Source organism: Gadus morhua, chromosome 8, assembly GCF_902167405.1.
Source record: "Gadus morhua chromosome 8, gadMor3.0, whole genome shotgun sequence".
Classification (NCBI taxonomy): domain Eukaryota; kingdom Metazoa; phylum Chordata; class Actinopteri; order Gadiformes; family Gadidae; genus Gadus; species Gadus morhua.
In genome coordinates this window covers 16,356,640-16,378,262 of record NC_044055.1, presented here as the reverse complement: position 1 = coordinate 16,378,262, position 21,623 = coordinate 16,356,640, and the positions used below count along the sequence as shown (strand labels likewise).

The 21,623-nt window shown below is 41.6% G+C and overlaps 1 protein-coding gene and 3 gene segments (V, D, J or C); all 4 read right to left on the bottom strand.

The window, feature by feature from the left end:
- Window positions 1-5,550: 5,550 nt before the first annotated feature.
- Window positions 5,551-6,331, bottom strand: LOC115549353 (T cell receptor alpha variable 3-like). The segment is given in 2 exon segments: window positions 5,551-6,041; window positions 6,145-6,331. Coding segments are annotated over 2 exon segments (519 nt in total).
- Window positions 6,332-8,032: 1,701 nt separating this feature from the next.
- On the bottom strand, window positions 8,033-9,015 carry LOC115549348 (T-cell receptor alpha chain V region CTL-F3-like). The segment is given in 2 exon segments: window positions 8,033-8,714; window positions 8,973-9,015. Coding segments are annotated over 2 exon segments (416 nt in total).
- A 3,764-nt stretch (window positions 9,016-12,779) lies between these two features.
- Window positions 12,780-13,858, bottom strand: LOC115549350 (T-cell receptor alpha chain V region CTL-F3-like). The segment is given in 2 exon segments: window positions 12,780-13,441; window positions 13,718-13,858. Coding segments are annotated over 2 exon segments (420 nt in total).
- Window positions 13,859-14,235: 377 nt separating this feature from the next.
- Window positions 14,236-17,256, bottom strand: LOC115548661 (uncharacterized; the record flags this gene model as incomplete). The annotated part of the gene is made up of 4 exons (XM_030363429.1): window positions 16,828-17,256; window positions 16,044-16,108; window positions 14,663-14,753; window positions 14,236-14,537 (listed from the first exon to the last, which is right to left on the bottom strand). Coding segments are annotated over exons 1-4 (858 nt in total), but the record flags the coding sequence as incomplete, so codon positions are not given.
- Between the last annotated feature and the right edge of the window lie 4,367 nt (window positions 17,257-21,623).

The following is a 21,623-nucleotide window of genomic DNA, read 5'->3' as shown; positions in this document are numbered from 1 at the left end:
ATCTTACCAGATAGAAATGCGGCCATTATAATACACTGCCAGGTTTCCATCTCAACAGCAGGTCTAGAGAAACAGGAGACACTATCTGGTGTTAAACTCAAGCATGAGACTTAATCTCATGGTACCGGCTGTTAATGGCACAATGACCAAACCTGTTGATGAAATAGTTCGACACCTACTTGATAATACTGACCTCTAGTGGTGGACATGAGACCTCACCTCAACCTTCAACGAGACATGCATTCGACACAAATAAAATGAACACATTTGATGTGAATATTCGAAACAAGATAATGTAAATCAGGAGAGATGGAGTCCCCAGCTATCAGCCCTTGAACAAGTCCACAAAAATAATGCGTCAGATAAACATCAACACATCAGAAAAAAATATCTAAAACATCCAATCATCACGATACAGTCATATAAGTAGTGTAAAGCATGAGATTTTCATCTTACCAGATAGAAGTGCGGCCACAATAATAAACTGCCAGGTTTCCATCTCAAAAGTGGGTCTACAGCAACAGGAAATACGATCTGGTGTCAGCTCAAGTATTAGACTTATTCTCTTCATGATACCAGCTGTTAAAGACTTAATGACCAAACACCTACTTGATAAAACTGACATCTAGTGGTGGATATGAGACCTCAACTTCACCTTCAATGAGCCATGCATTCTAAACAAATCAAATCAAATAAATGACGTGATTGATGTTTGTATACTGATGTCAGGGGGAGATGGAAGAGGGTTCTGTGCTCAGCAGGTTTATGTACAGGGAGTCTGTGTTTCCTGTCGCTGTGGGCTGCAGAGCACAGTAGTACAGAGCAGAGTCTGACAGCTGCAGGTTCGGGATCCTCAGAGGTACTGATTTGTTTTGGATTTGGGCATCAAATCGGTCTTTGTGGAACACTGCAGCATTAATTCCACTTCCATGCGTAGAGCGTTGTAGCATGAACCTGGGCATTGATCTGTTGTTTGCACTAGAAAATAGATGGATTTTTTCCAATGGTCTCAAATGTACATCCAAGACTAACTGTGAGTCCTTTTGTAGCAATGACATCTTCTCTGGTCTGGATCACTCTGTCTTCTCCCTTACACTCTGGGGATGGACTTTAGCGTAGATTAATGAAAAACCATAGGTGTAGATTAATGAATCAATTAATTGAGATCAATGATGACAGGAGGGTCAACAGGAGTAGTCTTAATGAGTTACCCAGCCGGACAGTGAGAACCAGGATGCTAGTCAGCCAGTGTTCCATGTTTACAGTGGGAGGGGAAGAGAGAGAGGAAGATATTTTATACTCTGATGCAGAAGGACATTGCATCACTGGCCCCTCCTCTTCATCATTTATGCAACAGCATCTCAACCACAACGTTCACGATTATTATTTTTTTATGGATCAGAATGTTATAATTCAGTCAGATTGCCTACTCATTTGAGTCCTGCTACTGTGGATCATTTGAAGGTGCAACCACAGTGTCTCTTTTAAACCATGAAGGTCCACCTTCCATCTGATGGAAAGGTGGGGTGGGAGTACCACTTCCCGGCCTATATCAATGTGTTCTCAAGAGCAGTAGTAGAGAGCTGTGTCTGCCAGGGTTAGCTGTGTTATGGCGAGTTCAGTCGATGTTCTGGATGTTGTGGACTCATAACGAGTGTCAGGAATATTCTGACTGTCGCTCCATGATCTTGCTCCTTTATAGAGTATAAACTGAGGAGCCTGGTTAATCGTTGTCTGTACCAGTAAAGGTCAACATAGTAAAGGCTGGTTCCATAAGTGCATCTGAGTGTTACAGATGCTCCCTCTTTCCCACTGACCGTCTGTTTATCAGGAGAGATGGAGTCCCCAGCTATCAGCCCTTGAACAAGTCCACAAAAATAATGCGTGAGATAAACATTCAAAATACAATTTTATATTTAATTCTAAAGATACTATGTTACTATGGGGTCAGAACAGTCTCATTAATAATGAATGCACAGAGAAGGATTCACAAATGTATTTTGTGATTTATGTATAATAGTGCTGTCAGTTAAACGTGTTATTAACGGCGTTAACGCAAACCAATTTTAACGGCGTTAATTTTTTTATCGCGCGATTAACGCAATTTCTTATTATTAGTAGCAGTAGCCTGACTGCTTTTTTTTGTATCGTCCTGTTTTGATCAGTACATGCCAATGTTGTTATCAATAAAAAAACATTTGCACAAGGCAAGCCGATGCACTTCTCCATGTTGATAAGAGCATTAAAATGAGAACAATTAATGGGACAAAGAAATCAAGGGATATTTAGCATAGAAAAAAGATTGCGATTAATCGCGATTACTCGCGATTAATCGTCAGTTAACGATGGCATTAATGTGATTAATCGTGATTAAATATTTGAATCGCTTGACAGCACTAATATATAAATTACTCTCTTGTTACAAATACATTTCAATGCACACACAAATGGATATCGGTATGTATAAATGTAAAATAAATCCATAAACAAGACGCTTTTCCTTAGTGAACTTGTTTGCATTTGTGTCTGAACTGGTCTTTATGTGTGGATTTTGAGACCCTCCTGATGTGGTTGGATTCACAAATGAATTTTTTTCAACAAGGAATTCTCTGTAGCCAATCAGATGCCTCCCTCGTTTTCAGCCAATCACATGACTGCAGTCCTGACCTCTGAAGAATAAGTCCTGCCTCCCGGTTCCCTCGGTCAAATGTCTATTGGAAATAACATGGGGTTTTTGAATGATCGTGCATAACAATCTCTAGGTGGCGAAGAAGTAAAAGCTGCGTCAAGTTTTGAACTACACACTTTTCCCATGTAGTTTCGACTGGGTTTTGGGATTGTCGGTGCCGTAAAAGTAGTAAACGGCACACGACAATCTAAAAACCCAGTCACTGCAATCATGTGATTGGCTGAAAACAAGGGAGGCATTTTTATACTGGCTCATGATAGGCCCCCGATCGGCGCAGGCACAAGACAATGTGAATTTTTGTTGGGGGTTTACCGAGATCAGAGGCCTATCATGAGCCAAGAAAAAAGGGGTCTGCTAATGATAGCTGGGCCCAGTGGCCACTTGACCCCCCCCCCCCCCCCCCCCCGTGCCGACAACGGCAAATTTTCGGAAAATAATTTACACATCATCATTGGAAGGTCCCCTCGCAGGGGGCCTACGACACCTCTCAGCCCAAGGGCCCAATGGCAGGTTAATGCAGGCCTGCAGGTAGGGGTCATACAGTACAGACACAGGTCTATAAGAAGCTGTTGGAAGTTGGACCATTATGGACCAGGTAGAGCTGAGATAGCTCAGTACGGAGCAGGTAGGTTTAACAGTGAATACAGCAAGATATCATTATATAGTTGGTAGGTATTAATATTCTATCTTATTTTTACCCTTTTGGCAATATACAGTGATACCATTTGAATTAAAGTGGAAGTTTCTTATTCAATATTTCTGCATCCAATCTTTTCTAATTTTATTCTACCTAATTTAAACGCTGGTTGAAAACACTGCCCATTGCATAAAGTGGCTGCTAAATCTGTTACTTTGGTGTCCATGGGAGGTACCACAAAAATATTTTCAGTAAAACCAAACTGATGCCGTGTGGCCATTTTCTGTAAAACACATTCGATTTTTTGGTTTCATGATAGGATTATCGTTTTGTAAACATGTAATTGAATTTCTATGATGATACATCGTTGGTTTCCTGGTTATTAATTTATTTTTAACTGGGTTTTAATAATCAGGAATAGACTCCAATATACACATTAAAGGAGCGTACACTTCTGGTATGTTGTGTTGAATCAGTGACATATCTGGGTAATGTAATGTTTATTATGTGGCACACTTTCTGATGAATAAAGAGTATTACTGGGTAAACTTCTGTTTTTGACAAATAACACTAATAACTTATAACCATACTTGAATATAGGATAGCTGAGCCGTTAAAGCTGATAGATTGAAATGGTTGAATCAAGTCAGTGTGTGTGTGTGTGTGTGTGTGTGTGTGTGTGTGTGTGTGTGTGTGTGTGCGTGTGTGTGTGTGTGTCATTAACTTTTAATAACCAGGAAAAGTGACTTTATACTTTCCCATCTAGTTAATCGAGATAAGTTCACAAAATGCTAAAGGGCTCTTTATGGTTCCACGTTCACGCAACGCAAGGGGGTTACGGACCAATCACGTCCTTGCAGACCCTCCTTGCGTAAACCGCAAGGGCCACACGTGCGCCTCCCAAATTACAGAACCTTCCGTCGAGGCGACGCAGCAGCTAGGGCTGCGATTGGTCCACTAACTAAAACCCGTCGCAGAACCATAAACGTTCACGACTGCGTCGAAGTGCCTGCGGGGTCATTGCGTTGCGGGAACGTGGGACCATGAAAAGGAATGGGAGTCATGCTACAGTGGATCATTAACAGGTGCAACCACAGTGTCTCTGATCAACCATGAAGATCCACCATCCATCTGATAGAAAGGTGTGGTGGGATTACCACTTCCCTCCTCTTTGAAGAATAGAGAGATCATTGCCTTCAGGTTTATGTAAAGGCTCCTCCACACTTTATATCACTGTGTTCTCCAGAGCACAGTAGTAGAGAGCTGTGTCTGCCAGGGTTAGCTGTGTTATGGTGAGTTTAGTTGATGTTCTGGATGTCATGGAGGCACCACGACGGTCAGGAATATACTGTTGGCCACTCCTTGATCTTGCTCCTTTCCAGAGTATAAACTGAGGACTCTGGTTAGAACGATGTCTGTACCAGTAAAGGTCAACATTATTAAAGCTTGTTTCATAGGAGCATCTGAGTGTTACAGATGCTCCCTCTTTCCCACTGACTTCCTGATTATGAGGAGAGATGGAGTCCCCAGCTATCAGCCCTGGAAAAAGTCAACATAAGCGATTTGTTATGAATAAGATAAAACACACAAACACAGAATAAGATCTTAAAAACATTCAATAATTAATTATAATTACGAAGTGTCTGATAATTCAGTCATATATACAGTGTGTAACATGAGCTTTTCCTCTTACCAGATAGAAGTGCAGCAATAATAATCCACAGACAGGTTCCCATCTCAACAGCAGGTCTACAGCAACAGGAGAAACTATCTGGTGTTCAGCTCAAGTACGAGACTTCTCTTCATTCTTCATACGAACTGTTAAGATACAATGACCAAACATGTTGATGAAATAGTAAAACACTTACTTGATAATACTGACCTCTAGGGGTGGATAAGATATAATAATCAACAGCCAGATTTTCATCTCAACAGCAGGTGTTCAGCAACAGGAGAGGCAATCTGGTGTTCAGCCCAAGTATGAGACTTATTCTCTTCGTTACCAGCTGTTAAAGACACAATGAACAAACCTGTTGATGAAATAGTTCGACCCCTACTTGATAATACTGGCCTCTAGTGGTGGACAAGAGATCTCATCTTCGCTCAGAAGAGTAACACAAATTGGTAATAAGAAAATTAGCCGTGCTGATTAAAGCTCCACATATGAACCACACCATCAAAACCCAAATATTCTAAATAATATGGCTGGAGAATAAACTGCAGAATATGTCAATATTTTTCAAAAAGGAGAATGGTAAACTTGTATCCTTATGCAGAATAAAAATCTTGAAAAGAGTTTATGTATTTTGTCAGCAATGTCTGTACTGGTCTCAGGGAGGCGGGAAGTGTGTTTTGTGCTTGAGAGGTTTTTGTACAGGGAGTGTGTGTTTCCTGTCACTGTGGGCCTCAGAGCACAGTAGTACAGAGCAGAGTCTGTCACTGCAACAGAGGAGATCTTCAGATCCACTCCAGTCTTCTCTTCAGTCAGTTCAGTAGAAAACCTTTTGTCTGAACCAAGAGACTCAGCCGTCCTGTTGATACCAAACCCTGAGATGTACAGCAGGAACTGTGGAGGTTCTCCGGGATACTGACGGTACCAGAAGAAATGATCATTAATTTCAGCCTTTTGAGAGAGCCTGTAGGACAGAGTAGCAGTCGTATCTTCTAAACTGTTCAGTTCCTTCTTGTCAGGAGGGAGGACCACACTATAAACACCTGTAAAACAGAAGGTTCATCCGTAAACATGTTGCCATGAACTGCTAAACCTGTATTGAGGTCCATGTCCGAATTAGGACAGCGCTGCTAAAGCAGAACTCACCAGTAAACCCAGTGAATAAAACCACCAACATGAAGAGCTGCATACCTAATAGTGGACCAAGCAGATGTTGTAAAGCAGCAGCAATCAAGGGTGTAAAAGCTGTACTTGGACGGATTGTTTCTGATGTGCTGCCTGTCAAGCTCCACCTCCTGCTAGAGTGGCACCAAGGACTGAATGAGACAGGAGAAGACCGTCTACTTTACTGGCTCTGTGGAGACCATGAGGACCCAGGAAGAGGAGCGGCAGGAGCCCTGGGTTCTAGGATAAAAGGTTTATGAGAAACACTGTGGTGACACCATCTAAACATGTAAATATGTCAAATGAAGAACATTTTGTGTTATTATGAATATGATTATATTATGTCAACTGAATTGATGAATGTTAGGTTGCTGTTAGTTTTTACCAGAGTGCTTGGGACATGATTCTAGGTTGAAAAAGTTTTTTATTTAACTTTGGCTCCCTCAGTGACTTGAAGCCCAATTTATTTAAAGGAAATACAATCCCCAGCACCACTTCTATATCGTTTCCATTGTAAGTGACTCCGTCTGTTGGTGAACACATGCGATTACATTGTAACTTGGTTTCCCGGTCCCCTTTGGATTAATTACGTTGGGACACACCACGAAATAGTTAAACCATTTCATAATATTGATCTCTAGTAAATTACTAAAATCCCAGTAAAGAATAACATATTCATCAGTTGTATCATAGCAGCATCTGAGTGTTACAGTTCCTCCCATTTTTCCACTGACTTCCTGTTTATCAGGAGAGATGGTGTGTGTAACATAGGCTTTTCCTAATAGCAGGCTTAAAGCAAAAGGCAAAACTATATGGCATTCAGCTCAAGTAAGGACTTATTCTCTTCATAGTAACAGCTGTTGAAGACACAATCACCAAACATTGATGAAATAGTTAAACACCTACTTGAAAGTACAAACCTGCAGAACAATTTTAAGATGTTCAGAGTATGGGAAAATTATCTAGAGAGGTTCTGATGAGGTAGGGTAGTGAGTAATGTCTGTGTACTAGATTTAGGGGAAGAGGGTGTGTTTTATGCTCAGCAGGTTTTTGTACAGGAAGTCTGTGTTTCCTGTGACTGAGGGCTGTAGAGCACAGTAGTACAGAGCAGAGTCAGACAGCTACAAACAAGTAGAAAGAATATAATCTCTGTTAACATACTGTGTCTTCAACAACAGTTGAAGACATTGACAAACCACTGATGAACCATTAAGAACCACAATCCATCTGATATAAAGGTGTGGTGGGATTACCACTTCCCTCCTCTTTGAAGAATAGGGAGATCATTGCCTTCAGGTTTATGTAAAGGCTCCTCCACACTTTATATCACTGTGTCTCTCAAGAGCACAGTAGTAGAGAGCTGTGTCTGCCAGGGTTAGCCGTGTTATGGTGAGTTCAGTTGATGTACTGGATGTTGTGGACTCATAACGAGTGTCAGGAATATGTTCAGTACTCCATGATCTTGCATCTTTATAGAGTATAAACCGAGGAGCCTGGTTTGAATGATGTCTGTACCAGTAAAGGCGAACATATTCAGAGCTTGTTTCATAGTTGCATCTGAGTGTTACAGATCCCCCCTCTTTTCCACTGACTTTAGGTTCATCAGGAGAGATGGAGACCCCAGCTATCAGTCCTGGAAAAAGTACACATAATGGATGTGTTAGATGAACATGGACCGTAAAAACGCAAAAAAATAAGGTGTTAAAAACATTGAATAATTAATTATGATAGTAAAATGTCTGATAATTCAGTCATATATACCGTTTGGAACATGAGCCCTTCCTCTTACCAGATAGAAGTGCAGCACTAATAATCCACAGCCAGGTTTCCATCTCATCTGGTGTTCAGCTCAAGTATGAGACTTATTCTCTTCATGGTTCCAGCTTTTAAAGACACAAGGACCAACATGTTGAAGAGATAATAAAACACCTATTGATAATACTGACCTCTAGGGGTGGATGTAAGACCTCACCTTCAGAATCAAATTATTAATTTAATAAGACATAAATTTGACACAAATAAAATAAAACTATGGTGAACACTTTAAACAAGAAAATGTAAATGCAAAAATTGCATACAAATGTTGAGATATCGGGTTATGGTGAAAATTTATAATTAATTAGGAGTTCGCTGTTGTGATGAGTTATCGTGTTTAGTCATTCATGTCTGTGTGCTGGTTTCAGGGGTAGAGGGAATTGTGTTTTATGCTCAGCAGGTTTTTGTACAGGGAGTCTGTGTTTCCAGTCACTGTGGGCCTCAGAGCACAGTAGTACAGAGCAGGGTCAGACAGCTGCAGGTTCTGGATCCTCAGAGGAACTGATGTGCTTTGTATATGGGCATCAAATCGGTCTTTGTGGAACTCTGCAGCATTATCTCCTCCAATTGTAAATCGTCGTAGCATGAACCTCGGGAAGTCATTGATTTGTTGTTTGTGCCAGAACAAACTGGGACTAGTGTCAGTGGTCTCAAATGTACAGCGAAGACTAACTGTGAGTCCTTCAGTGGCAAAACATCCTCTCCAGTCTGAATCACTTTGTCTTCTCCATTACACTCTGAGGAAGAACAGAAGATGGAGAATATTGAATGAGATCAATGATGAGAGGAGAGTCAACAAGAGTCTTTAAGGAGTTACCAAGCAAGAGAGTGAGAACCCGGATTATCCCACATAATGACCATGTTAGATTAACATGGACCATAAAGAACACAACAGAATAAAAGGTCTAAAACATCCATTAACCAATAATTACAAAGTTATTGATGATTCAGTTATGTACGGGTATGTAGTTTGAAACATGAGGTTTTGATCTAACCAGATAGAAGTGCAGCAATAATAATCCACAGCCAGGTTTCCATCTCAACAGCAGGTCTACAGCAACTGGTGTTCAGCTCAAGTATGAGACTTGTTCTCTTCATGCTACCAGCTGTTAAAGACACGATGATTAAACATGTTGATTACATATTTCGACAAAATCTGGTTAATACTGACCTCTACTGGTGGATAAGAGATCTCACCTTCATAATCACTTAAAGGGACACAGTGTAAAAATTACTCCCATCTAGTGGTACAATTGTATATTGCATTCAAACTAATAGTGCTCGCTTGTTCAAAAACTACGCAGGGCATTATGTGCCAAGAAGCTGTGTCATGACATCCAATACTACTTCATCGAGTCATTCGAGTGATGATGAGGTTCGTTATTTCGAACAAATTTCAAACTGCATTGAATCATTAGTGTAAGCTAATGATGTATGAGTAATTATTCCTCGAGCAAGATAGTGAAGTATTTCAGTCTTCATTCACGCTGGCTCAGAGTGAAAACTTGTTTGCATTTCCTGTACCACGTAGTGCTAGGGTTAGTTTTGTCCCTGTCGGCAGTTCATAGACCGGAAGAACATGGAAGCCTCCATGAAGCTTACCCGTCCTATGTAACTACATATTAATTATTCTTGCTCAGGAGGATAAGTGAGATTTTTGGCAGAGATAATTTTACACCAATGAGGACTTATTTATGAATTAATACGTTGATTGAGGTAATAAATGACAGAAAATATTACACAGTGTCCCTTTAAAGGAGACCTATTATGGTGATTTCCCAACAGGTAAAAATAGTATATGAGTTCCAGAAAACATTTTGATGCTGTTTGCTGGAAATAGCTTTTAGGAAAAAAAATCGTGCATACCGCTATTCCCCTCTGTTTCAGTCCCTTCAGAATATGCTGTGTCTGGCGTCTGTAGCTTTAATGCAAATGAGATGCTGCCCATTGACCAATGAGCTGTCAGAGTTAACCACAGAATGGAGGAGAAGTGATTGTTACCGTTTGCGGACTCCCAGAGTTCTATATATAATATAATGTTATATAATATTAATAATAATACAATATATATCTATATTATATAATATATAATATCACGGCCAAAAGCTATGTGCGCCTCGGATGATATTATGAATCATAAAGACTGCGTCTGACATCTCTGGTACTTCCACAACAAGAAAAGACTCGTAGTGGGGGTTATTATCTCGGCCATGGTTGAGAAGAATTGGGGGAAAGGAACTTTGGCCTTGACTCTCTGAAGTCCAGAATGAACCGCGACATGGAGGAGAAAGGGATTGTACTCCCGGAGCTGAGCTGCTAACTCCCCCCCCCACCGGGGCTGCCGCCAGAGCTTTGGCGGCAGCCCGGCAGCTCCGGGGGTGGGGGGAGCTAGCAGCTCAGCTTCGGCAGCTCCGGCGGGGGAGCTATGCAGCAGTCCGGAAGCTCTGCCGGACACCCTGCCAGGCAGTCACATGGCAAACCGACAAATTAGACATCTATTTTTGTATGGGAGCTCCCTGCTTCTGAAACGCGCAAACATCTCCGCCCAAAATCGTATCTATGCTCTGATCGGAGGTGGTGGGGAAGTGCGGTAATATTCAAAAGTGCCCCCTTTCTACGTAGGAGGGGGCGCTGAAACTGACTCGCTCATTCGGTAACTGTAGGCATAGGTGTTTTGCTATTTCTTCAACATGTTTGGTCCTTTTGTCTTTCAGAAATGCATATCTCACTCAAAAAATCATGTATGGACTTATTTTAAGGTTTGTATGCGTGTGGGAGCACCAGAGACCCAAAACATCACCCCAATTCTAAAGATTAAATTCCCTTTAATCTTTAGAATTTCTGGTGGGCCATGACCTACCTGTTAATTGACAAACTACAACTAGAAAGAGGAATGACATAATTTCAAACACCATGGGAACCCTGGAGCTCAAAATGCTACCTCTGTATCTCTGTGGTAACATACTGTTCTCACTAGACCCTGATAAATTCATCTCTCCAGATGTCCCTCCCCTGAACCAGAGTAGTACAGAGAAGAGTCTGCCACCACTGCAACAGAGGAGATCTCAAGATCTCTTTTTGGTTGGTCCTTTTTCAAAGTAAATCCAGTAAATCCGCGCTTTCCTGCGTTACCCAAGCCGTGTTTGCCTGTGTGTAAAGTTATTATCCGTCCACACGAAGCCGATTTCATGGCGAAACCGCAAAGGCTCTTACACGGTTCGGCCGAAGCAGAAGCAGAGCCCCTTATTGGCTTGGAATGTGTACTACAGCGTTTCTACAGATCTACCCGGTTTCGCCTGACTCCGTCTTTACGGAGATACTCCGAAACCGGATAGATCGAAATCGTAACTGTTTCGCCCGTGTGGACGGGGCCTAAGTCGGCGTGTTTAAATGCAGAGTCGGGTAAATAGCCGGTGGCTCTGCTACTACTTGTTGAAAGGGCAACAGCGCCACTTAGCGTAGCGGTCGGAGTCAGCCATGCTTCGAGTACTTACGTGTGACGCCACGTTTCCATAGCAACCGATTTTCGGTTCTACACAAACCAAATTAACAAGGGGAAATCCTATGCCACGCAAACCTTTTATAGGTTCGTGTGGCATAGGATTCTTGCCTCGGCACGTTAGCCTATCATAGTGATCGATTTAACTTAAATCGATCACTATGGGCTTTTGGGATGACGGGAATTTTCTGTTTATTTAATTAATTGCATTTCTGTTTCCTTTTTATGGGCTTAAGTTCATTTGTTCATCAGGAGAGATGGAGTCTCCAGCTATCAGTCCTGGAATGGATGTGTTAGATTAACATGGACCATAAAAAACAGAATAAGATGTTAAAAACATTGAATAATTCATTATTATAATTAAATGTCTGATAATTCAGTCATATATACAGTGTGTAACATGAGCTTTTTTTCTCTTACCAGATAGAAGTGCAGCAATAATAATCAACAGCCAGGTTTCCATCTCAACAGCAGGTCTACAGTAACAGGAGAAACTATCTGGTGTTCAGCCCAAGTATGAAGGTGCGGCCACACTGAACGCGTTACGCCCGTGAGATTATGCCCGTAACGCGCCTAACCTGACGCTTGATCAATGTGTGTCACAAAAATGGTTCAACACTCCTAACGCGCCTACGCAGCTAGATGAGCCCGCCCAGCGGAAGGGTCTTGCTTCGCCCTGAAGGGGTTTATTTTCGATAATGACCGGCGACGTTCTATACATTATCCCGCTTATTACAAGGCTACTTGCCAAAACGAAAAAATAACTTCACATGGTGTGTCTTTTTACAATTTATTCGTTACCAGCATTTGTCGTGTTGATTAATAGAGAAATTCGGGTCCGGCCGGGCCAGGTCGGGCTCAGGCTCGGGCAGGGAATCTATAGTGCATGACATCCTCGGTGCTCACAGCTGGGTGAGTTTCACCACCTCCTCATCGTTTCAGCACATACTGAAACGATGCCTTGGTCGTCCATGTTTTTTCTGCTTCTGAGCGTCCTCCGTCTCTCTGCCAGTGACATCGGGTCAAGCTCAACGCTGATTGGCTACCCCGGCTAAGCGTCACGTGTAGGCGCGTCAAAAGTTAAATTTTTTGAACTCTGTGCGTTAGTGCGTTGGGCGCGTTGGTGCGTTGGGCGCGTTATTTAGGTGAGTAAAACACGCCTAACGGGCTGCTATAGCGTGTGTAACGCATCTAAGCGCCTTAACCAATAGTTCCCTATGCAAAAACGCAGATTATCAACGCCTCAGTGTGGCCGCACCTTGAGACTTATTCTCTTCATGGTACCAGCTGTTAAAGACACAATGACCAAACATGTTGATGAAATAGTTAAACACCTACTTGATAATACTGACCTCTAGGGGTGGATGTGAGACCTTACCTTCAGAATCGATGAGTTGTTTAATAAGTCATAAATTATAAATAAATAAAATAAACTATTTTAACGTGAATGTTTCAAACAAGATATTGTAAATAAAAAAAATGCAGACAAATGTTTAGATATCTGGATTATGGTGAACATGGATGAATAATTAGGAGTTCATTGTTATGATTAATATCGCGCTAAGTCAGAAATGTCTGTGTACTGGTTTCAGGGGTAGAGGGAAGTGTTTTTTGTGTTCAGCAGGTTTTTGTACAGGGAGTCTGTGTTTCCTGTCACTCTGGGCTTCAGAGCACAGTAGTACAGAGCAGAGTCAGACAGCTGCAGGTTCTGGATGCTCAGAGGAACTGATGTGTTTTGGATTTTGGCATCAAATCTCTCTTTGTGGAACTCTTCAGCATTATCTCCTTCTCCAATTGTAAATCGTCGTAGCATGAGCCTTGGGAAGTCATTGACTTGTTGTTTGTACCAGAACAAATACACATGTGTGCTCATGGTCACAAATGTACAGTCAAGACTAACTGTGAGTCCTTCAGTAGAAATGACATCCTCTCTGGGCTGGATCACTCTGTCTCCTCCTTTACACTCTGGGGAAGAATAGAAGATGTAGATTAATATATTAATCATTCAAGATCAATGATGAAAGACATTGCACAGGCTTTAAAGACAAGAGACTTTAAAGAGTTAGCCAGTGAAAGAGTGAGAACTAGGATGAGTCCACAAAATTGATGTGAGAGATTAACATGAACCATAAAGAATACAACTGAATAAAATGTCTATAACATCTTTTGACCAATGATAATAATAATATAATTGATGATTCAGATATATTTGTAGTGTGGAACATGAGGTTTTAATCTCACCAGATAGAAGTGCAGCCATAATAATCCACAGCCAGGTTTCCATCTCAACAGCAGGAGTACAGCAACGGGAGAAACTATCTGGTGTTCAGCTCAAGTATGAGACTTATCTCTTAGTGATTCCAGCTGTTAAAGACACAATGACCAAACATGTTGATGAAATAGTTAGACACCTACTTGATAATACTGACCTCTAGGGGTGGATAGTGGCTCCCTCAGAATCAATTTAGGGAGAGTAAAAGCTGAAGAAATTATGGTTTTTAATTTAATGAGCCATGCTGATAAAAGCGACAAATATACCCCACAATTTAAACCAAATTATTCAAAATAATATGACAATAGTACTTACTGCAAAAATATTTTCATATTTTTAAATAAAAAATGGTAAACATGTATAATTAAAGGAAATAAATATTGTGATGAGTTCATGTGTTCTGTCAGAAATATCTGTGTTCTGGTCTAAGGGAGATGGACGCATGTTTTGTGCTTCACAGGTTTTTGTACAGGGAGTCTGTGTTTCCTGTCACTGTGGGCCTCAGAGCACAGTAGTACAGAGCAGAGTCTGTCACCGCAGCAGAGGAGATCAGCAGCTCCACAAGTCTCTGTTGTTTGATATGTGTTATTTTCATTCCTGGTATTGGATTAGTTATGTATCCAGAGTATTCCATGATAAGGAACTGTGGTGGTGAGCCGGGGTACTGGCGGTACCATAAGAGACTACTGACTGCAGAGCTGTTGTAGCTGCATGAGAGCACCACAGCAGCACCCTCAACAGCACGTTGGACATCCTTCTGCTGACTGATACTGTCTTCAACACTTGGACCTGAAATCAAAAAGGGGATTCAGTCACTGCAACAAGAATCAAATCTACAATACATTCATGTTTCAGACAAAGATGATTTAATTGCACTAATTAGGAGTCATTCGTTGTTTTAACAAAAATCTTACCACATAAAATGCAACATATCACGAGTGCAAAGAGCATGATGGAGTGAGGCAGTGGAGAGCAGAGCGAGTTCCAGTAAAGCAGGGAGGCAAACATAAACACATTTTACTCAACAGTCCTTTTGTGGCTGGCTCCTCCCATCATCTCATCTCTCCAAGGCTCTCCAATACCCAGCAGACCTGTTACCATTCATGACCATCACAGCAAAAGCTGAGTTTCGCTATGGGTAAACTCATTTTGATTTTCCTTTACTTTGCGAGCGTTTATGAAGCCATCACCAAAGGATATCAGCTCACTCGATAGGGGTCTTGCTATGTGCATTGTTGAGATTTAATTTATTTAAAGGAGAACCAAACCCCAGCACCACTTGTAGGTTGTTTTCCATTGTAGTGACTCCCTCTTTAGGTGAACACATGCTATTACATTTGTAACTTGGTTACCTGGTCCCCTTTGGATTAATAACGTTGTGACACGGCTGTTGAGGAAATAGTTAAACCATTACTTGATAATACTGATCTCTAGTAAATTATGCCAGTTACAATAATCCTATTAAAGAATAACATATTCATCACCTGTATCATAGCAGCATCGGAGTGTTACAGTTCCTCCCATTTTTCCACTGACTTCCTGTTTATCAGGAGAGATGGAGTCCCAAGATATCAGCCCTGGAAAGATTCCACATAATGGACATGATAGATAAAATGTCATATGTGTGTAACATGAGCTTTTCCCAACAGCAAGTTTAAAGCAACAGGAGAAACTGTATGGTGTTCAGCTCAAGTAGGGCCTTATTCTCTTCATGATACCAGCTGTCGAAGACTCAATGACCAAACACCTACTTGATAAAACTGACATCTAGTGTTGGATATGAGACCTCAACATCACCTTCAATGATACATGCATTTAACACAAATAAAATAAACACATTTTACGTGTATATTCAAAACAAGAAAATGCAAAGAAAAAACCTGCAGACAAATTTTACTACATCTGCATTGTGTTGATAAGGATCATTATTTAGGAGTTCACTGTTGTGATGAGTTGATGTGTTTTATGCATAATGCTTGTGTACTGATCTCTGGGGGAGAGGGAAGTGTGTTTAGTGCTCAGCAGGTTTTTGTACAGGGAGTCTGTGTTTCCTGTCACTGTGGGCTTCAGAGCACAGTAGTACAGAGCAGAGTCTGACAGCTGCAGGTTCTGGATGCTCAGAGGAACTGATGTGTTCTGGATTTGGGCACTAAATCTTTCTTTGGGGAACTCTTCGGCTTCCTTTCCTCCAAATGTAGAGCGTTGTAGCACAAACCTGGGGAAGTCGTTTCTTTGTTGTTTATACCAGAACAAATATGGGGTAGAGTCAGTCTCAAAGATACATTGTAGACTGACTGTGTGTCCTTCAGTAGCAATGACTTCTTCACTGATCTGGTTCACACTGTCTTCTCCTTTACACTCTGGGGGAGAACAGAAGATGGTGATTAATGAATGTATTAATCAAGTTCAATGATGATAGGAGTGTCAACAAGTCTTTAAAGAGAAACCCAGCCGGAGAGTGAGAACAAGGATGAGTCAATATTATGGAGGTGATAGATTAACATGGACGATAAGAACACGACAGAATAAAATGGCTGAAACATCCAACACCAATGAGATACAATTTTGACGATTCATGCATATTCTTAGTGTGAAGCATGCGGTTTTAATCTTACCAGATAGAAGTGCAGCAATAATAATCCACAGACAGGTTTCCATCTCAACAGAAGGTCTACAGCAACAGGAGAAACCATCTGGTGTTCACCTCAAGTATGAGACTTATTCTCTTCATGGTACCAGCTCTTAAAGATACAATGACCAAACATGTTGAGGAAATAGTAAAACACCTATATTATACTGCCATAATACTGCCCTCTAGGGGTGGATAAGAGAACTCACCTTCATGTTCACTTTAAGGAGTGTAACTGTTGAAACATAGATGGTTTTTAATTGAATGAGCCATGCGGATAAAAGCTACAAATATAACACACTATTCAAACCAAATCATTAAAAATAATAAAGCAAGTTAACTTACTGAAAATGTTACAAATAATAATACAATTTAAAAATGGTAAACATGTATAATTAATCAGGAAATAAATATGGCGAAGAAGTCATGTGTTATGTCAGAAATGTCATTGATCGGGTCTCGGGGAGATGGTAGAGTGTTTTGTGCTCAGCAGGTTTTTGTACAGGGAGTCTGTGTTTCCTGTCACTGTGGGCTGCTGAGCACAGTAGTACAGAGCAGAGTCTGTCACTGCAGCAGAGGAGATCTTCAGATCCACTCCAGGCTTCTCTTCAGTCAGTTCAATAGAAAACCTTTTGTCTGAACCAAGAGACTCAGCTGTCCTCTTGATACCAAGCCCTGAGATGGACAGCAGGAACTGTGGAGGTTCTCCAGGATACTGACGGTACCAGAAGAAATAATCGCTCCCTGTGGCAGTTTTAGAGAGCGGGTAGGACAGAGTAACACTTGTACCTTCTAAACTGTTCTCTCTCTGCTCGACAGGAGTGAGGTTGATCAGAAAACATGTTGCCATGGAGATACAAATTCCCTTTAATCTTTAGAATTTCCGGTAGGACAAGACTCACCTGTTAATTTACAAACTACAAGTAGAAAAAGGACTGACATAATTTCAAACACCATTGGAACCCTGGAGCTCAACATGCTACCTCTGTATCCTTGTTGTAACATACTGTTTATTCACTAGACTCCTGGTGTGAATTCACCTCTCTAGATGCCCCTCCCCTTAACCACAGTTTAAGGTATTGACAAATGCTCTTCCAGTTCCTTGTCAGGTTTTTGTACTGGGAGTCTGTGTTTCCTGTCACCGTGGGCTGCAGAGCACAGTAGTACAGAGCAGAGTCTGTCACGGCAGCAACGGAGATCTCCAGAGCAACCATTTGTCTTTTACTGTCCTTTTTCAAAGTAAATCCAGATACCTCCATGTATTCTTTGATAAGGAATTGTGGAGGTGAGCTGGGGTACTGCCGATACCAGAAGAGGTTTGTTGCTAAAGAGTATTGACAGGAAAGAGTCACGCTGTCTCCTTGTAGAGCCTGGACACCGTCCTGGGTTGAGTTGATGGTTTGCTGATGACTTTCACCTACAGATATTAGGAACGAAGGGAATGAAGATCCTGGAAATAGCAATATGAGTTCATTCGTATGAACTGCTAAACCTGTATTGAGGTCCATGTCTGAATTAGGACAGTGCTTCTAAATAAGAACTCACCAGTAAACCCAGTGAATAAAACCACTAACATGAAGAGCTGCATAGCTAATACTGGAACAAGCAGATGTTGTAGAGCAGCAACGATCAAGAGTCTAAAAGCTCTTGTTTTGACAGATTGTTTCTGATGTGCTGCCTTTCAAGCTCCACCTCCTGCTAGAGTAGCACCAAGGACTGAATGAGACAGGAGAAGACATTCTACTTCACTGGCTCTGTGGAGACCATGAGGACTCAGGAAGAGGAGCGACAGGAGCTCTGACTTTCAAAAGTCAAGGAGAATCACTGTGGTGACACCATCTCTACATGTACATATATATAATGTTTAGATAGAAATAATAAATGTGTGCCCAAAATATAAATGTTGAGCCCAGACAATTTTTTATTGCTGTAATTCCTTACCCGAAGCGGTGGGTCAATTCTCGTTCTCATGGAACTCTAAAATTATACATATATTTTTTTACAATTTAACGTTTACTCCCTCATTGACTGTCTTGCCATAGTGTGTTTGTGTTCAGTCATACAGCTGATGGTTAATTTATTTAGAGTCTCTACTCATGGGAGTCATGCTAGATGGGATCATTAGTAGGTCAAAAAGTTATAATTCAGTCAGATTCCTGCTACAGTGGATCATTAGCAGGTGCAACCACAGTGTCTCAGATAAACCATGAAGATCCATCATCCATCTGATAGAAAGGTGTGGTGGGATCACCACTTCCCTCCTCATTTAAGGATAGGGAGATCATTATCTTCAAGTTAATGTAAAGGCTTCTCCGCACTTTCTGTCACTGTGTCTCCGAAGAGCACAGTAGTAGAGAGCTGTGTCGGCCAGGGTTAGGTGGTGAGTTCAGTTAATGTTCTGGATGTTGTGGACTGATAACGACGGTCAAGAATATGTTAATCACTCCATGATGTGGCTCCTTTATAGAGCATAAACTGAGGAGCCTGGTTAAAATGATTTCGGTACCAGTAAAGGTGAACATTATTATAGCTTGTTTCATAGGTGCATCTGAGTGTTACATATTCCCCCTCTTTTCCACTGACTTTCTGTTCATCAGGAGAGATGGAGTCCCCAGCTATCAGTCCTGGTAAAAGTACACATAATGGATGTGTTAGATTAACATGGAAAATAAAAAACAGATTAAGATGTTAAAAACATTGAATAATTAATTATGATAGTTAAATGTCTGATAATTCAGTAATAATCCACAGCCAGGTTTCCATCTGAACAGCAGGTGTACAGCAATAGGAGAGGCTCTCTGGCGTTCAGCTCAAGTATGAGACTTATTCTCTTCAAGGTTCCAGCTGGTAAAGACACAATGACCAAACATGTTGATTACAGATTTCGACACACTCTGGCTAATACTGACCTCTTGTGGTGGATAAGAGATCTCACCTTCATATTAACTTAAGGAAGAAGAAAATAAACTTCACAAATGAACCACCACACTATTAACACCAAATATTCAAATCCAAATAACATGGCTAGAGCATGAACTGCAGAATATGTAAATAATTTTTAATTGGTCTCTGTACTGGTCTCAGGAGAAGAGGGAGCTGTGTTTTGTGCCTAACAGGTTTTTGTACAGGGAGTCTGAGATTTCTGTCACTGTGGACCTCAAAGCACAGTAGTACAGAGCAAAGTCTGTCACTCAACAGAGGAGATCTTCAGATCCACACCAGTCTTCTAAGTGCCAGTGTCAGTTCAATAGAAAACCTTTTGTCTGAACCAAGAGACTCAGCTGTCCTGTTGTTACCAAACCCTGAGATGGAGAGCAGGAACTGTGGAGGTTCTCCAGGATACTGACGGTACCAGAAGAAATAATCGTTCCCTGTGGCAATTTTAGAGAGCCTGTAGGACAGAGAAACACTTGTACCTTCTAAAATGTTCTCTTTCTGCTTGACAGGAGTGAAGTTCACACTGTAAACACCTGTAAAGATAAATTTAATCTGTAAACATGTTGCCATGGAGATACAAATTCCCTTTAATCTTTAGAATTTCTGGTAGGACATAATTCACCTGTTCATATACAAACTACAAGTAGAAAAGTACTGACATTTCAAACACCATGGGAACCCTGATGCTCAACATGCTACCTCTGTATCTCTGTCTCTTCACTAGATTCCTGGTGAATTCACCTCTCCAGATGCCCCTCCCCTGAACAACAGTTGAAAACAATGAAAACTGTGCTTCAAGTTCGTTCTAAGGTTTTTGTACAGGGAGTCTGTGTTTCCTGTCACTGTGGGCCTCACAGCACAGTAGTACAGAGCAGAGTCCGTCACTGCAACAGAGGAGATCTCCAGAGCAAACAATAGCCTATCGTCATACTTTTTTAAAGTAAATCGAGATTTCACCATGTATTCCTTGATAAGGAACTGTGGAGGGGAGCTGGGGTACTGGAGATACCAGAAGAAGTAGTCTGCTGAGGTGTAGTTGCATGAGAGAGTCACGTTGTCTCCTTGTAGAGCCTGGACTCTGTCCTGCATTGAGTGGATTGTTTGCTGATAACTGTCACCTGCACATGTTATGAATGAAAGGTCAGTAATTACCACAGTGTTAAAGACCCTGGAAATAGCAAAACGACATAATTCATATGAACTGCTAAACATTTTTTGAGGTACATGTCCTAAAAAGGATAGTGCTTCTAAAGCAGAACTCACCAGGAAACCGAGTGAATAAAACCACTAACATGAAGAGCTGCATAGTTGATACTGGAGACCAATCAGATGCTGTAGAGCACCAACAATCAAGAGCCTGAAAGCTGTTATGTTGACAGATTGTTTCTGATGTGCTGCCTGTCAAGCTCCACCTCCTGCTAGAGTGACACAAAGGACTGAATGAGACAGGAGAAGACCTTCTACTTTATCGGCTCTGTGGAGGACTCAGGAAGAGGAGCGGCAGGTGGTCTGGGTTCCAGGGTCAAATGTCCACGAGAACTACTGTGGTGACACCATCTAAACATGTAAAAATGTCAAATGAAGAACATTTTGTGTTATTATAAATGTGATTATATTATGTCAAGTGATTTGATGAATTTAAATTGCTGTTAGTTTTGACCAGAGTTTGGTTGGTACATTGTTCTGGATTGAAATATGTTTTTTATTTAAAGGGGACATATTATGCAAACAACACTTTTCCTGCGATTTGGGGTCTCTGGTGCTCCCACACGCATACCAATTTTGATTTTTTTAAGTGAGATATGCATTTCTGTAAGTGCCGCCTACAGCTACCAACCGAGCGAGTCACTTTCGGCGACCCCTTCTACGTAGGAAGGGGGCACATTTGAATATTACCTCCCACTTCCCCACCCTCCTCCAATCAGAGCATAGGTATGATTTTGTGGACCAGCGGACGAGCAGCTCCGGCAGCGGGGGCTCGGCAGCTGCCCTGCAGCTCAGCTCCGGGAGTACAATCCTTTTCTCCGTCGGAGCTGCCGGACTGCCGCCGAGCTCCCCCCACCGGACTTCGGCCGAAGCTTCGGCGGCAATCTGGCAGCTTCAACGGGGGAAGCTCGGCGGCAGTCCGGCAGCTCAGCTCCCGGAGTACAATCCCTTTCTCCTCCATGTCGCGGTTCAATATGGATTTCAGAGAGTCAAGGCCAAAGTTCCTTTCCCCCAATTCTTCTCAACCATGGCCGAGATACTAACCCCCACTACGAGTCTTTTCTTGTTGTGGAAGTACCAGAGACGTCAGACGCAGTCTTTAT